This window comes from Aulostomus chinensis, chromosome 3 (genome assembly GCF_037954235.1).
Source record: "Aulostomus chinensis isolate RoL2024-O1b breed Wild chromosome 3, RoL_Achi_v1.0, whole genome shotgun sequence".
In the NCBI taxonomy this organism is placed as follows: Eukaryota; Metazoa; Chordata; class Actinopteri; order Syngnathiformes; family Aulostomidae; genus Aulostomus; species Aulostomus chinensis.
Window position 1 is genome coordinate 26656818 of NC_141322.1, and position 17072 is coordinate 26673889.

Genomic DNA, 17072 nt, shown 5'->3' on the forward strand with positions numbered 1-17072 from the left:
CCCCTGTAAATATATTACATTAAATATGCAGGGTTTTTTTTTAACAAAGGTACATTTAGAATGTCCCAAAATACCCTCGACAAAAGTCAAAAGCAAAATCCTGGGTCTTGTTTTTGTGCAATGGTGCTGGCACACAAACAAACAAGCCAGTGGTGATGAAAACAAAACATCCTCAACAGAAACCTCGCCGGCGGAGGGAGGTGCTATGACAGTTCTTCACTCAGCGAAGCTTAAAATATGACAGACTACTGGTTGCTGTTGACACTGCTGAGACAACTCAGATGGGTCAGTGACGCCTATTTACATTAAGGACACCTGTACCATCATTACTCATATCAAAACAGCGGCCTCATGGACCGACTGAGCCTTTGTCTTTCACATCCAGGCTGTTAGCCACTATTAGCTCATAGTCACTCAACCATGAAAACACTGTTCTTGAGCCAAGGAAAAGGTTAAATGCAAGCCGAAGAAACTGCCATGCAAATTTTGTGCAAGCACCAGATGCAGGCGGACCGCTCTCTCTTACAGAAACGTGCAGTCACAACTACTAATATATGGTATATTACTTACTTAAGTCTGGGCCTTTAATCGCATGTATGTGTACTCTTATAGCTGAATGAAACAGGCCTGTGCATTTCTACACAAGCACACATAGAAATTTCAAACGTAACTGACCGATAAATAGTGGATGTCATCGCTCATGGTTTGATTTGGCGTGCCTACAAACACACAGCCGCTGAGAAGTCTTGACGTAGTTTGAGCACGCCCTGTCCGTGTGTATCTCACAATTAGTCCATTCAGACTGCGGCCAACCGTATCAAACTCCCAGTATAAATAAAAGAATAGAAAACATGTCCTGGAACCAGTGAAAGAAAAAGCAAGAGGGATTCAACAAGGGCTATCAGACCGACGGTCCATTTACAGACCTACATGGTGAACTAAAAGCGTGATTAGGGGAGAAAGATTAGATATAGTAGCAGTACTCGTACAGTACTTGTATTGTTGTGGTGACCACTGTTTTGCTAACAACAAGTAATAAAGGCCTTTCAAACACACCTGTTATTTCTCTGCTTTTTACAGTCACACTGTTCAATCTTTCTTAAATTACGCAACTCCCCCACCGCAGAAAACCCAATGCATCAATTCACAGGTAGCAAAGATTCCAGTCACTGTAAATAAAGAGTCAATATACAAAAGTACTTTACAGTAAAAGATACAAGCTTCTTCCTAGTAGTTGGAAGAAGGAACTCTTATGGAGGAACTCTTATGGAGGAATGAGTGTATCACATGATTAATCACTTTACAGTCTCAATGCTGAACTTGGATTGTGTTTTGCGTGATTAATTTGGAGAATTTCTGAAACATAAATCATAATGTCATAAATCTAATGTCATTAATCAAAGATATCAAATGATCTCCTGGGGACCTTTCAGGGCCCATTACGCTTTTCATATCGGCGATCAAGCAAAGTGTGTATTTGAACAAAATTTGGGAATTTTAAGACCAAGTACTCATTACTTGTACTTCATAGAGTTATACAGGTAATACATCAGGCTTTGGCTCTGGATGACTTGCTTCTCAACTTAATGTTTCCAACCTGGATCCTTTATGGGTTATTGAAACTAACTTTGTCTTTCTTCGGTAGCTTTGGGCGGGGTGGGGGTTTGGGGGTTCTGCAAGATTGGCCTGGGGCAACCCAACTGACTTGACCAACATAACCCCAGCTAATATTGCACGCAGCAACGGCTAAGACCCGTCCCCGTCTCTCACTGGAATGACTCATTGCCACATATTAGCACGGAATAAGGTACTTTTATACATCTTAGTTTGGTCAGCTGTTATTTATGTTAAACCTGCATTTTAACTGAAGCTTCAAAGCGTGAAAAAAAAAACGAGCAAAATAAATGGAAGGGAAGCACTCAGCTATATTATTGTTATTATGATGTTTGAATTGTTGTAACCTAAGCAATCAGGTCGGCTAGAAGTGTTTGAGGAGGTTTGAGCTAATCTGCACACACTCAAAACTCTCTCTTTCACACACACACACACACACACACACACACACACACACGTGGTTGTGTGCATAAGTAAACACGACAGCCCTATAAATATAAATCGCAGTCAATGGTGCAGGAATTCCTTTGCACTCTCTCAGTCCATCACTCACACACACTTGGCACACAACCCCCCCCAACACCACACACACACACACACACACACACACACACACACACACACACACACACACACACACACACACACACACACACACACACTCACTCACACCCCAGCAGGTGCTTTCACTTGAAGTTTAGTTTGCAGTTGTGCTTTAGGCTGTGACTCTCAGGTTAATTGAAGCAGAAGCCTGGGAGAGACAAGGCCTCAGGCTGGGGGGCTTTGCGACTGTCATCAGGGAGAAACAGACAGAAAGGTGCCTGCTGATGCACCCCTGTCCTCAGGGAGAGCCGGGACATCCTGACTGAGCCAAGTCACAGCGGGATCATCCCAGCCAGAACAGCAAAGACGTATCACATCCAAGCTAGACTTAAACTCTGGCCATCACCAGCTCTGAGCATCCCTGCCTCGGTAAGAAGACACCGCCTTACACTGTGTCACACAAATGTTTGCTTGTTCTCAGTGTTGTCATCATTATTTGAAAGAGTGTGGCTCTGGTTGTGTGGTTTGCTGGAAAACAGTCAAACTCTTTCGGCTTCTTAACGTAAGTAAACCCTTGAATGTGAAGATTTAAATGACACCGAGGAGCAAAGACTTCAGGAATTCGTTTGGTGTTCGCTCGTTCCTTCATGCATCAGTTAGAATTTTCCCCCAGTAAATTTTCACAGCCTTCAAGCAGAGACAGTTAACTGCAACTTGCACTTGGCACCAATGTGCATAGACATTTGTTATAGAATTATTAACACCTACAGAATATTATCCCATGATTATTAAATTACTTTTATATCAGCTTGGGTACCAACAGGATTTTTAGGTTAATGGTTTGGTCACCAACAGCTAAAGTTTGTTGGACTGTCATCATGCAAAATGTCAGTTGCAATAATTGGATCGATCGCAGCAGTCGCCGTTATTGGTAACTGTGCCGAGTAAGTTCAAAAGAAAACTCCCAAGATTTAACTGTTGGAACAGTCATGAATCACTTTGAACATCTGGGAGTGTGAGATGAAAGGAAGAAAGAAAGCGGGAGGATGGCTGGATTTTCTTCGTGTTTCCTCTGATTCTTTGTCAGTTGCATATTTGAATAATACAAGACTCAATCAGAAATATTGAACCAACCCCTGAGGGGAAATTGGTTTGTTCACATAAAAAGTGTTTGAAGACAAAGACATGTTGACATAACCAAAGTGAACTTTCCACTGCCGTCTGGAGCAAAACGAGGGTTTCATCATTAAAGTTGGAACCAAATCACGCGCACCTCCGAGCTCTCCTCAAGCTCCTCTGCATCATTTCTCTTCACATCGTTGTGTGTGTTTAGAGGCCAGGTGGACATTTATTTCATATCCTGAGTTTGACTCTTGAAGACACTGTATGAGAAACACTGCCGTGCGGCGGGAACTTAAAAAAAAAAAAAAAGCAAATAAGAATAGAAATCAAGACCAAACATCGTTCTTCCGATGCTTATCAATCCCTTCTATCAATGCAGGAATGTTTTCTGATAATTGCTTCTTGCAAAACAAAGAAGTCAAGTCTCTACGCTGCTGATAAGGAAAAGATAAGGGGCAATGTAATTTATTTTAACATGTTCAAATGTACTCGGGAGACATGCACATATGAAACAGTTGAAAACCTGTGAAGCCACTGAAAATTGATCAGGAATCGATACGGGGATCGATAAAGAATCAGGCCAAGAAGCAGATTCCCTGAGATCCACGTCAAGGGAACCAGTTCAAACCCCTGAAAGCAAGATTTTCCCAAAACCTGTTCACATGCGCTTCTCTTGACCATCTTAGCTGCACTGTTTCCTCTAAAATCCATAAATGAACCGTGACAGACTATCAGCCTCTTCAATCGGGCCTCAGGGAGTTTTCTTATCCTGGTTATCTGGAACTTTCTCTGCAAACCAGGTGGATTTCTTCTTGGTCCGTCCATTTATGTTGAGCCTGCAATCATCATGATGTAGTTTATTTTGTGGATCGTTAACCGTAGGTACTGTGACTAGTGCCAAAGGGATGGTTTTGTGTTTTCTAGGAGTCTGGCTTGATGCCAGTGCACCTGACAAACCGCAGAAATGAAACACCATGTGCACCAACGTTACAACCCGCCCAGGGGTGACAAAAATGGAAAAGTATAATAAAACGCAGTTAAAACAAGATGGGAAGGAAATGGGGATTTATGATGGTAATCTTCAAATATTCAGCTGAACAGCCACACACAAACCTTATTAGTCATGTGAACAGAGCACCTGCGTGTCATTCAATAAAAGGACACTCGGCGATGGCGGTATCCAGACCTCCTCCTGCAACCTGCAGACTCCCTCCTCTACCCCCTGATCCTTGCTCTCCCAACAATGTAGTTTCCCATGAGAAACAATGACAAAGAAAAAGAAAATCTCCTTTTAAGGCTCACATGGTAAACAGTCCCGCCTGGCACTTCACACTTCTTTAACTCCAGACTCCCGACAATACATAACCTTTATTCTGTAACCAGCAAAGAACTTTTGGACACTTTTTTTTTTTTTTTTTTTCAGATCTTCTCTGTGACCTTTTCTTTCAACTGCAATTGTATCATCCAGCTCAAACACACTTTAGAAAGAGCAGACGGTTGGTTGTTTAAATCACTACTGATTAACTTTAATCTAAACACCTCTGTGTCTTCTGCCACATTAAATGTTCCTGCAGCAATGATAGATGAGCTAACGGGTTAATTTTAAGCTAGATTTTTGTCTCCAACATATTTCTCTTTCTTTCAACACACTTTTGAAGTTTGCAGAAGTTTTAGATTTAGACCAAAAAGCAACTTCACAACCGCAATCAGTCTCGATGCTGAAGGAGCGGTTCCCAGGGTGGACGCCTGCATGGAGGGAGTCTTCCTTCAGTGTCAAAGGCTGACTTTGCTGAGTAAATGGAGCGAGCACTAATGCTCCTGAAATGAATATCAGCGTCTTGACCAAACTCATTTAGAGATCAGTCAGGGGCTTAATCCCTCTCTCCAGGGGTGTGTGTTTGTGTCTTTTTCTTGTGCCCCCTCTTCCTTTTGGAAGAAGGTAATATGGCTAAATTTGCTTTGCTAATGGGCTTAGCGCAAGCTGTTACACAGCAGAGTTGACACGCAGCAGCCAGGCTGGGATTTTAATCTGACTCCTGTTACGGAGAAATTTGGAGATAAAAGGAAGACTGGGGAAGAGGTTTTACAGCAGGGGGGTTGAAAACCAAAGACTAAAAAGAGGAATATTTTAAGGGGGGAGTGGCAGCAATGATAACTTAATTTAAGTTTGGTAATGTTTCCATTGTCAGAAACTATAATACCAACTATTGAGAGAGTTCTCATTCATGAACCTGTGCAGGGAAGCAAAAGTCAAGGAACTAAATGGAAAAGAATTGATTCTACAAGCAAAAATATTTTTTTAAAATAAGACACGGTAAAAGTTAATGCTTCTGTCTCTGGATCATCGTTTTGAAAATGTCAACTTTGATGATGTCTTCTCCAGCTTTGTCCCCAGACAGCCATTCAGCAGATGGGTGTTTCTTTTTTTCTAAAATTATTTTACCAATTTTTTTTTTTACAAGACTTTAATTTCTGTAATATCTCGACATCCACTCCTCCTCAAACATGTGCTTTGTGGGAGCACACTTCCTTTACTGTGGCATCAACCCAAACTACTGATAACCTGGTGTGTGACAGCAGTGTGCCTTCCCATACACCAGCTGTGGCAGGTACACATTATGGGTGCCATCTGCGAGATCAACCTGGGATTACAACACTGGTGCTACAGCTGACGTCCATAAATGAACACTTATGATGGCAATTTCCTGTTAAGAAGAAGCTGCCGTGGCTCCCCCTATAAAACAGAAACCTTGGTTGTTGTTGGTTTTTTTTTTTTTGAACGTGTGGGTTTGGACAGATTAAGTGCATGTGTTCCACCACATTATCTAACTTTCATTTGATTAAAAACTCCAGCTGACAGTGGAGACGAAGGGCTGCAGAGACGGCACCTTGGAAGCCAAAGCAGGCGACGGAGCTGCTCCAGGTTTCTATACAAGTTAACTACCCCCAAGACGTCAGCCATTCTGGTCCACTGACCCACAAATTTAGAGACTCAATCAAATCCATTTTGCCCCATGCGTGTCAGCGCCGTGTGTGTTCTCCTGAGGGTCCTTTCACCAGTACTTCCATCAGGCTCAGAGCTCTTATAGAGAGTTGACCAACACGGTCCCACCTCAGTTCTCATCACGAGGAAAAGTCTCGCCTGCAGCTAATGGAGTTTTTTATGAGACAAAATAATTCGCTTGTTTAGCAGCCAGAGAATTGCAGGAAAGGAACTGTTGGACAAGGTACCGCCATTTTTATTCAAAGCAGTTAATTTAATGAAAGAAATCTTGATCTCAGCTTGGAAAATCGTGAGGATTTCTTAATAGATCCATATAAACTGCACATTACACATGGCAGTGATCAGTAACAAGCTTTTGCAGGACAGCGAAGTTAAATTTGTAGAGCACATAAGAAATAGAAATGTTTACGTGGCTTCATTCCTGTCTCCCTTTTCCTCAGGTGTCAGTTATGTCAGATCCCGTTGGACGTTTACCAGAAGGCACAGTTTATGGATCCCGGATCAGCATGACAGAGGACACTTTCACCATCTTGGAGAGGAACAGGGGTTCTGGAGAACCCTGGGACATGGTAGATACTAAGCCAGGAGGTATCTCAGGTCTCTACCACTCCTGCTTTGACATGCTCCCCACTGAAGAAACCACGTGGCTGCTGAAGGTCTCAGAGGCCTCCCCGACCCTCGATATAGCAATGACCCGCATGGAGCCGCGAGAGGAACCAGAGCAGTGCCCAGTCATTGACAGCCAGGAACAGGGACTCTCTCCCGGGCTGGAGGGACAGGAGGAAGAGCGTTCCCTGGAGCAGGTGCAGAGCATGGTGGTGGGGGAAGTGCTGAAGGACATTGAAACAGCCTGCAAACTGCTAAACATCACCCCAGGTAGGTGTCCACCAACCACACCTGCTCCTTCCTGCACAGGAGGGTGTTAAGACGTCTAACGGACAAAGGAACAAAGGAGGCTCTTTCCATGACAAAAAAATATAAATGTAAGTGCAACTGCAGGGATATTTATTCAGTGCTCCTACCACTACTGGATGTTAGTCCCAAAATCAACATATATTTGTGTGGAGAGCTCAGGCAAGATGACAGATGTCGTCAATCATATCCTTACTGATGCAAAGCCTTGTTTGCCCACTCCAGGATCTGTTTAATCCTGACCTTTGCGTGAGTCGTGTTGGGTTGTGACATACAGAGATGGTTCTTTACTGCAGTGCGAGTCGACGTGTACACAGTCCCATGGGCGAGGTCTCTGCCGCTAGGAAAGCAAACAGAGGAAGCGTTATGTATTGCAAGGCTTTTGGATGTCATAAACCGATGCAGTGCACCGTCATCTGTTCTGCTGATTAGAACTCCACTCGCACGAGCATTATTAGTGTTTGTTTTTGGGAAATCTGGCAGAACATAAACAAATGTAATCATATAATCTTCCTGAAGCAATAGGGATAGGGTTTAGGGGTGCTTTACTATCGGGGCAGCTGGACAGTTTCGGGGTGTTAGGGGTTAAGGTTAGGGTTTCTCATCACTCTCATTTCTCTTAGACCCTATAGAGTGGAACACAGGTAACGTCCAGAAGTGGCTGCTGTGGACGGAACATCTCTACAGGTTGCCCCACGCAGGGAAAACCTTCCAGGAGCTAACAGGAAAGGACCTGTGCGCCATGAGTGAGGAGGAGTTTCGCCAGCGCTCACCGCAGTGTGGTGACACACTGCATGCTCACCTGGACATCTGGAAGTCAGGTGAGTCTATAATATTTGTTCAACAAGTCAATCATTTTGAATGTTTTTTTTTTTTTGTGTCTTATGTAACTGTGGATGGGAGAGGTGTACTTAATTAGCTTATTAAGATCAAATAAAATGTCACTCATCTCTGCAGCTGCCTGGATGAAGGAGAGGTGCACAGCTGTAGACACCAAAAGTACAGGTAGACAGAAAGATCCTATCAAACAGCATAGCACTCAAGTTTTATCTTTTTTTAACCATAAAGTTTAATAAGTAGTAATTATATTCCTTTTATTTCCTGCTTTCTGATTGTTTTAGAATCTCTAAACTCTGATTCTAGAGGAATCTGTAAATCTCATTGGATGACCAACAATTTTGTGTGTGTGTGTGTGTGTGTGTGTGTGTGTGTGTGTGTGTGTGTGTGTGTGTGTGTGTGTGTGTGTGTGTGTGTGTGTGTGTGTGTGTGTGCAGGCAGTGAGGAGCTTTGGTCTGAGGCCGATTCATCCTGTTCGGGTCAGCCTATTCATCTGTGGCAGTTCCTCAGGGAGCTTCTGCTCAAGCCTCACAACTACGGACGCTGCATTCGCTGGCTCAATAAAGAAAAAGGTATTTGAATGCACTGCATTTACTACTACAGGAACTTCATTCTGCAGTAGAATTCACTGGAAATCCATTTTGAGAAATTTGTTGCTGTATTTTTGAAGGAAAATGGAAAAACCTAGTAAAAACAAAGGAACATCTTGAAAACATGTCATATTGGATTTGAATTGATTTTATCTTTACTTCAAAACTTGTGGCCAAGTAATTTTGATGCTTGTATGTTGCCTGTCACTAAACGTCCATCATCCATCAGTGACACACAAACTACCGTCGAGTTTTCAGTGCTTGTTCATCAATTTGAACCTCACCACCTTTCAGCGCTTCGGCTGAGAAGCCTAAATATGCTGTGCTGATCAACTAGAGGTTGTCCTTGTTTGTAGACGTTGACTTGCACTTCTTGCTCATTTGAATCACATTAAAAAATGAGTTTTCAACTTTCACGTGGCTCAAATGTCAGTGACAGCAAATGCACTGTGATCCAGTCAACACCAAAGGACTTTAACGCATTACAAGTGGCTCTCCTGAGTCAGGAAACGTATGTCTTTGTTGTTTATACACCATCAGAAGGCAGAGCCAGAGGGTCACGCATCCAAAATAATTCACCAAGACAAGTCCCTGATTAGTATGTAAGGTGTCCTGACTACTCTTAGTCACCAACACCACTGCAAAAGTGGCAGGAAATATGCAAGAAAGCATATGTTGCTCCAAAAATAGGTGAGTGATCCAAGTTGTTTGTGCAGCAGCCCATCAAAAAAATAAAAACAACAACCCCCCCCCCCCCCCCCCCAGCAAAAGACAAAGAGAAAAGACAAAATCATGGGTGAAATAATGCATGAGGTTGTATAGTGTTCACTTTCCGTTCTGGATATGGAGAGGACCTGATGATACGATATGTATCACACTATAGTGTGAAGCACTACAAGGCGGGGAGGGCTTTATGACACCACACCACACCACACCACACGAGCTGCAAAATCCAGGTGAAATTCCAACTTGCTTTCTAGAACCTTGGTTGGTCTTAGTCACCCAGTCACAATCATCACATTGTAATGATGACTCAGCAAACACACTGAGTCCACACTATTTCATTTTAAGTTCCCGTCCCAATCTATTAGACAGATATTTGCAAAAAATTTCACAGTTACGTGTAACTGCAATAACACACGTGGGTATCTCTCTCTCTCTCTCTCTCTCTCTCTCTCACACACACACACACACACACACACACACACACACATACACACACACACCAAACTGCCAAAGTTGGAACGTATGTCCATCATGTCCATGTTGCAAACCGTCACCTTCTTAAAATAATCGCTGAAGTCATTTTGGACCTTTTTTTTTTTCTTCTTTTGCATAAATCAACTCCTTATGATGTTTTGTCTCCAGGTTTTTTGTGTTTTCTGGAGAACTTGTGACTCAGGCGCTTATTTTAAGAAGGTGATGAAATGCCGGAACCAACAGCTCGTCCTTAAAATCCTTTTGTTCATGCTTTTTAATTGTGATTTTACTTCCCTCATGACGTGGATACGTTTCATTGTGCCTGCTTTTGATAAAATAGATCAAATAAACAAAATAAGTCATACTCATTGAAGGCATGACTAATAAAGAAATATGAAATATGAACTTTTATATCGACGTCAACACTCTTGTGATTCTTTCCAGGTATTTTTAAGATTGAAGACTCGGCTCACGTTGCAAGACTGTGGGGACTCCGAAAGAATCGCCCTGCTATGAACTATGACAAGCTGAGCCGCTCCATACGTCAGTACTACAAGAAGGGCATCATTCGCAAGCCCGACGTGTCCCAGAGACTGGTGTACCAGTTCGTTCACCCAGTGTGAGGTGGCAGCAGAGTGGGCGGAGGAGGAGACACACACCTACAGCAACAAAAAAAAGACTACATTATGTCATGGCACACCAAAGGTTGAGATGTACAGATGATGTACGGTACAGTCATGCACATTTCCACTGCCAACACTGAAGTAGCAGCTGGAAGCTGCAAGAGGACTCGTGCGTGGCTGAGAGAGACTCGAGAGCGAGGCTGGGGAAGTGTTCCCTGCTGCAGAATGAAACCAGACACTGAGAACATGAATACATAAACGAATAAATTACTTCTCAGTTCCACGGTACGACTGCTCATTTGTCCATAGTTTCTCTTTACTCATTATTCTTACACACGAGCCTCAGGGAAATGCAAAGACGGACTGAGCCAGCGTGACATCGCTCAGGCTTGTGACTCACACTGAACCCTTAAGTGTTGCATGTTGGACATTAAAAGTCACAAACTTTCTAAAGTTAATGCACAACCACCATCTCCTTCAACTGCCGTTTCCCCCCCACTTGCTCAAATGTGACTGTGTCCATTTACCTGCAGCTCAGAATGAAATCTCTGCGTGTCGAATCTTGTGAGTGGAGGTCATTTCTATTGTTCAATGTAAACTGAATGCCAGATACGTACAGAAGTGTTTTCCATCTCCTGAAAATAATCTTGATGTTTTCTAACCGTGCATGTGTGTTTGCATTTTTCTGGTAAAACTGATCACAACGTATAAAAAGTACAAACACAAATTGCTCGTACATATTTGAAAGTTATTTGAGACGCAGCTGACTGACCTTGAAATAAAAAAAGAAAATGTCAGCGTGGCCTCGTTTCTGCTTCTTATTGCCATAATTTGTTCACATTCTTTCCATCAGGGTCACTTGATACAGTATAACATGAAAATAGTGGGGGATTCCTGTCAGATCACTATAGTTTTTCTAACAGCTTGAAGCAACAGTGACGTGCCCTCCATTTTAAACATGATGTAAAGTCACGTGACCATAAGACTGAAGTAGCTGTTCAACAAAGAGCAGCACTCCGAATTACACCGCCACCTCTTGATGCCTGAGGACAGAAATGTTGCATGTAAGTGTGGTTGTAACTCTCTCTGCAGGGGTGAATAATGAACTCACAGCAGACACATTGGAAATATTCATACCCTTTGGGATTTATTACTGCTGATTATTTTGCGCCCGCCCGGGAAAATGAAACTAGAAAAACACATTTCAGGATTTTTACAATCTAACTTTTTCATGCTCGTTCAGGAAACGAGAACAGAGGTGATCTTTGGCTGCATCCTGAAGCAAATCGTGCGCTCGTGTCTGATCAGAGTTTCTTCAAGCGTATTTGAGTCTCTATTTCCAGCAGCACACCTCAAAGCATTTGGTAATTAATGGATTATCGATCAGCGGCTTCTCAAACGGATTGTTAAACACTGAAGAAGACAAAAAGCTGTGGGACGTGAGCGACGGTCCGCTTGGGAGAACCATCACAACATGACTCTCGCAGTTTTGCCAACTAAAAGAAACATGATATGGGAAATACATTTTTCTTTTATCTGATTTTTGAAACTCAAGATGTGTTGGAAGTAGATCACAAATAAGAGCTGAAGCGTTGGCAGGTAAATACAGGTACCGAGCGGAGGCTTTTCTGGTGCTCTGTTGATAGCCTAAATACTAAAATACCTTTGAGGGAAATATCTGACGCCATCACTGATAAATGCTCCATTATGTCCAGCAGCTCGTCAATGAAGCAGCTTACTGTTTGGTGCGGAGGAAAGTGGCTTTATCAGCATTTTGCTGCTGATAAACCTCAGCCTGTTCTAAACGATGCATTAGCAAATTATAGAACCCAAACAATGAGCTGAGAGACGCTACGGTGCAAAAAGAACTTCAGGAGTCAAACGTTTTTCATCATCGATGACAGACTTTCACATCAGACTGCGTCATTTATTTGTTCCCTCAAAAATGTCCATTCGTGCAAACTTTAAGCACAAAAATCTTACTTTGATTTCCAAACTTTAATGTTTAGACTTCTGTCAAAATGAATACATACTTTTCAATCAACTGCATTTTTCCAAGTAATGAAATTGTGGTAACACGTTGCTTTGCTATAGGAGGGTATAGACATGCACTCGCTCGGCTACTGCTAATGAATCAGGAGGTTTCTGCAAAGTTACCGCAATTATTTCTAATTTTGACCTTTCTTATCGCAAATCAATCTGTATTTCTGGAGTAAGTGTTGATTATCAGCTCCACCAAGGAGGAAATAACAGGTTACACTTTTGCCTCAAGTTGGTTACACATAGTAAAAACAAAAAAAAATCATCTGTAATTTGGCTTTTGTGAATGATTTTCCTCTATTTGCTCAGTTCAGAGTTTATGAGCAACTCTTTCAGAAAAATTGAAGCTCCTGCGGTAGTTTATGACTACAGTGTCCCGCCCAGACAAATAAAATCCCTAATCACATTGATAATTTGATGGCAGCGGATCCTCCATTAACCAGATGGTGAATGAAACACACGGATGCTTCCTGTCTCCAAGTCTGACTGCGACTCTTGACCCCCGAGTGACAGCACCAAGCAGGGAACACTCGAGCTCTTCATATTCGATGAATTGAATTCCTGATCATTAGAAGAAAATATGTCCCGGATACTTCTCCCTGCGCGCCGGGGTGCATGCGTTGGGTGTTTGCAGCTCGTTTCTTGGGGCAAGACAGTCTGGAAAGGTTCGTTTCACAGATTAAGATCAGAGGAAGAGATTTTAAAATGAGACAATTCAGTTTGCCTCAAGCATTTCCCCCCAATGGAAACCGGTTTTCCACACTTAGCTTTGATTAAACAGCCAGAGATCCTGAACACACACACACACACACACACACACACACATACACAGATTACAATCATATATGTCATTATATCCAACTTTTGCATTTAACCATTCATGCATTCATTGTTTACATTCACCTGACATTTGGGAAGAGACTCAAAAGGCCGGGGTTGTACTTTGTATTTTCCTCTCCAAGTGTAGAAAAGGTTTTCAGAATCAGACACCTTTGTGACATTGCAGCTCGGAGCCTGTTAGACAGAACTGATGGGCAGTTATCAAACAAAACAACGCTATTGACTCAAGTGCAGTGTGAGATGGAAGAGGTGATAGGAGCTTTAAAAAAAAGAAGTCAATATTTGCCCTCAGTTACCCTGTCACACTATGTCTGCACAAGCCCATTCAAATAGTACGCCCCAGCGCCACACACACGCATGCACACACACGCAGATAAGGTGTACTTGTACTGCCAAACGCACCCTCGGGCTCATCTCCAGTGACGTCGTCATTATTTAAAAAGGTAATAACATAATTGCCGTAGCTGGCAATAAAAATATTGATGATACTTCATAGTATCAGTGTCTTAATTTTACACAACATGTGAAAAAATAAACACTGAGAGACATTTTTTTCATTGAGACCGCGACGTCCATTACGTCCAGCACACATACACATGCACACACACACACACATACACGCACACACACACACACACACACACATCACACCAGTGAGCTGCAGCTCTGCAGGGCATCTGAGCATCTGAGGCAGGAGCGCCAAGTCCCCAAAGACTCACAATGCCGTCAAGTTTCCAAGTGCACTTTTGTCATGTTCTTAAGCCATTTTGGAAGATTATGAGTTGGATCCAGGCTGGTGGTGAAGCATCGGTCCAGACTGGGACAAACTGATGTAAAACGGATGAATGAATTCCAGTGAACACTGCAGGTGACAGGTGTGTCATTACTGAACAAACAGATACTCGGGTACCGTATTTAATTACTTTAAAGCTAACAGGATGTGACCTATTCATACATCAGCAAACTCTCTGTATTATTTGGGGACTTTCTGAACTTGATTGGTTGATTTTACATCCATCAGAAGTGCATGACTGTGCACAAAACTCGTGCTGGGGGGGTTGGTAATTACAAAAAAAAGGCCCTCCAGTCAGAGACATTTGGAAGCCGAGAACAGCGGCACTTGGAACTACTTTTTAATATCGTCACCTGAAGATTACGAGTGAACTGCTGTTATCTCAACTGTTTTTTCATGATAGAAGGTGATGTCATGTTGAGAAAAGGAAAGCTGGATTCCTCAAAACACAGCAATAATAAACTCCCCATCTCTGATAGCAGCAGTAAACATGGAGTTACCAGCTCGGCGGTTCTCAGCCTCCCAACCACATTCTCATTGAGGGGGATTTCATCATTTTGGCATTTAAGTAACATGACTAACATAATTTGTTGTTGAAGTTTGCCGTGTGTGTGTGTGTGTGTGTGTGTGTGTGTGTGTTACAATTTCTGAGGGTGCAGCAGAAAATATCATCACTGTTTGGTGCTTTCCTGGAAAAAACAAACAAACCTCAAATCCTACAAGGATACATGATCTTATATGTACTCAATACCACCGTCTGACCATCAGCTGCTTCATGACTGATGTGAGGATGACGAAGTTTAAGAGAGAATAAAACCGTGAAGACAAATCGTCAAAAAACAACTGAATGGAAGCAAACTCAGTGAGCTTGTGATGTCTTCGAAATTTGACACCCAGAAAAAAAAGACTAAACAAAAGACGAGAAGTCAGTTTCAGTGTTAATTTATTCATAAAATTGCTTAATTATAGATACAGGGGGGAATTTTTGACAATTTCTCTTCAGATAAATGTGCTATTTCAGGACTATGGAAACGTTCATCTCATCCACTCACCATCCGTCTCAAATCCATAAAGTCACACGCTCAAACTAGAGAATAAATTCCAGCAGTATTCAGATTTCCTCACCATCGGTCTTTCTTGCGCACACAGAAAGTTCACAAAAAAGGAGCGTGCACTCGCATGAGGAAAAAAAAAAAAAAGACAGAAAGAAGCAAAGCAGAACAGTGTATACTGTTTGGGAGGACTGTCAGCTGACTCTCAGTACAAACACAACGCCGCAACGCAACATGCTGGTGAGTTTTGCAAAAGGGGTAAACACGGTCACACGATTCATTCAAAATATTACAAATCGTAGAAAGTCAGATGAATTAAAACATCAATAAAAATGTGAGCCATTTAGAAAGAATTCAGTTCCATCAACAACTTTTCCTGTTTGATTTCTGAGCCCAAAACACATGGAGATGCACAGGTGTGATGAACACAGCGGGGCCGGCGTAGAACGGAAGATGTGAGAACACGCAAAGCGTGGAAACCATTTCAATACATCTTCGGTTTAATGTTGAGAATTTAAAGCTGATGATTCATATTTTATATGCAAGTCCCACAACGGGACTGAGGAAAAACAAATCAGTGAGCCATTCAGGAAAATACTTACAATGAGCCAATTCCACATTTTTCTCATTAGAAATTAGGAAAAGTGTTTGTGCAAATAGCAGTAACAAAACATCAGTGCTAAAAATGCGGAAGCAAACCACTGAATTTCTCAGACATCAAACTGAAAACATCACCCTCCTCTCACCAGCATGGAGCTCAAGTTTTAGTCTTCTAATTTTTAGCACCACCTGCTGGCTGTAAATGGGTCAACATGGTGCAAAATGTGACAGCAAATAAATAACATCAGGACAACTAGTGAGTCAGTTCATCCAGATGGTGAGGAATCGCTCAACAATACTTCGAAGGTACACACCTTGTAAAACTCTCGACACAACTGCCTATTTTTAGATTTGTCATCCTTTTGCCCAAGTAGTATACACCCTTTCATGTCAGTTAAAGAGAAACCGTAACGTGCACACACACACACGCACATGCACGCACACACGCGTGCGCGCTCACCCACAGATCAAAAACACATTAAACGTGGAAAAATACAATCGCTCACCAGTCAAAATAGATTTAGATGGCTTTTTAAACCCTTCCTCACACCTCACTTGCTCAAACTCCTGTTGCTCTTCTATTTAAAGCAGAAAACCCACCCTAAAAAAAAAAAAAAAAAACCCAAAACAAAATAAAACAAAACAAAACCCATCCGAACCGGGCACCTGCAGAAGGCCTGACAGCACATATTCAGGTCTGGATCTGGTCTTTGGCAGAAACAGGGTTCCTACACTGGGATTTCGGGTGTGTTTGCAGGAAGTTTCCTCCTATTATTGAATACATTAGATTCTGATGAACTGCAAGTTTCTGTCCCCACTTACAGATTCAAAAAGTCCCAAACCGCCTTGTTTCAGTCTTATGAATTCAATACAAGCTTATCCTTGCAGTTCTAGACTTCATGGTTGTGGTTTCTATTTCCGTTCATCCGAGAAATACTAGGAAAATATGTTCTTCTAGGTATTTTGAGGCTAACCAACCCATCAAGACCGAGTTAAAAACATCAATCTTGTAAGGTGCTGCCAACTTAGATCATGGTGCATCACAGGTGTAAAAGCCAGCTTCCAGCAGTAACTTTCATTGATCCTAAAACAGACCCGACAAGAACCTAAATGTGTCCACGTACCGGAACGATGTGGCTCTGCAACTTGTCTCTTCATCCCACATCAGCGCTCCAGGATTGGGATTGAGGTTTAAGGCTTTCATCTTGACTTCTTTTTTTTTGAGTCAACAATTCATTCTTTGAAACACATTCCAAGGCATCAAACTGATCTGGGATATTTTGTGGTAATCTGAGTGACTTC

The 17072-nt window shown here is 42.3% G+C and overlaps 1 protein-coding gene across 1 annotated transcript; it reads left to right on the top strand.

Moving 5' to 3' along the window:
• The first annotated feature begins 2152 nt into the window (after positions 1-2152).
• Positions 2153-11234, top strand: spdef (SAM pointed domain containing ets transcription factor). Its single transcript, XM_086200861.1, has 6 exons — positions 2153-2586; positions 6724-7159; positions 7819-8016; positions 8153-8200; positions 8470-8604; positions 10267-11234. The coding sequence occupies exons 2-6, from the start codon at positions 6733-6735 to the stop codon at positions 10443-10445; spliced, it is 987 nt and encodes a 328-aa protein (XP_086056987.1). The 5' UTR covers positions 2153-2586; positions 6724-6732; the 3' UTR covers positions 10446-11234.
• The last annotated feature ends 5838 nt before the right edge of the window (positions 11235-17072 follow it).

Bases quoted from the DNA above. Each gene is read 5' to 3' on its own strand.
- spdef (XM_086200861.1), top strand. From the start codon at position 6,733: ATGTCAGATCCCGTTGGACGTTTACCAGAAGGCACAGTTTATGGATCC. The intron at 7,160-7,818 runs GTAGGTGTCCAC...CATTTCTCTTAG, and splicing joins ACTGCTAAACATCACCCCAG to ACCCTATAGAGTGGAACACA. The intron at 8,201-8,469 runs GTAGACAGAAAG...GTGTGTGTGCAG, and splicing joins TGTAGACACCAAAAGTACAG to GCAGTGAGGAGCTTTGGTCT.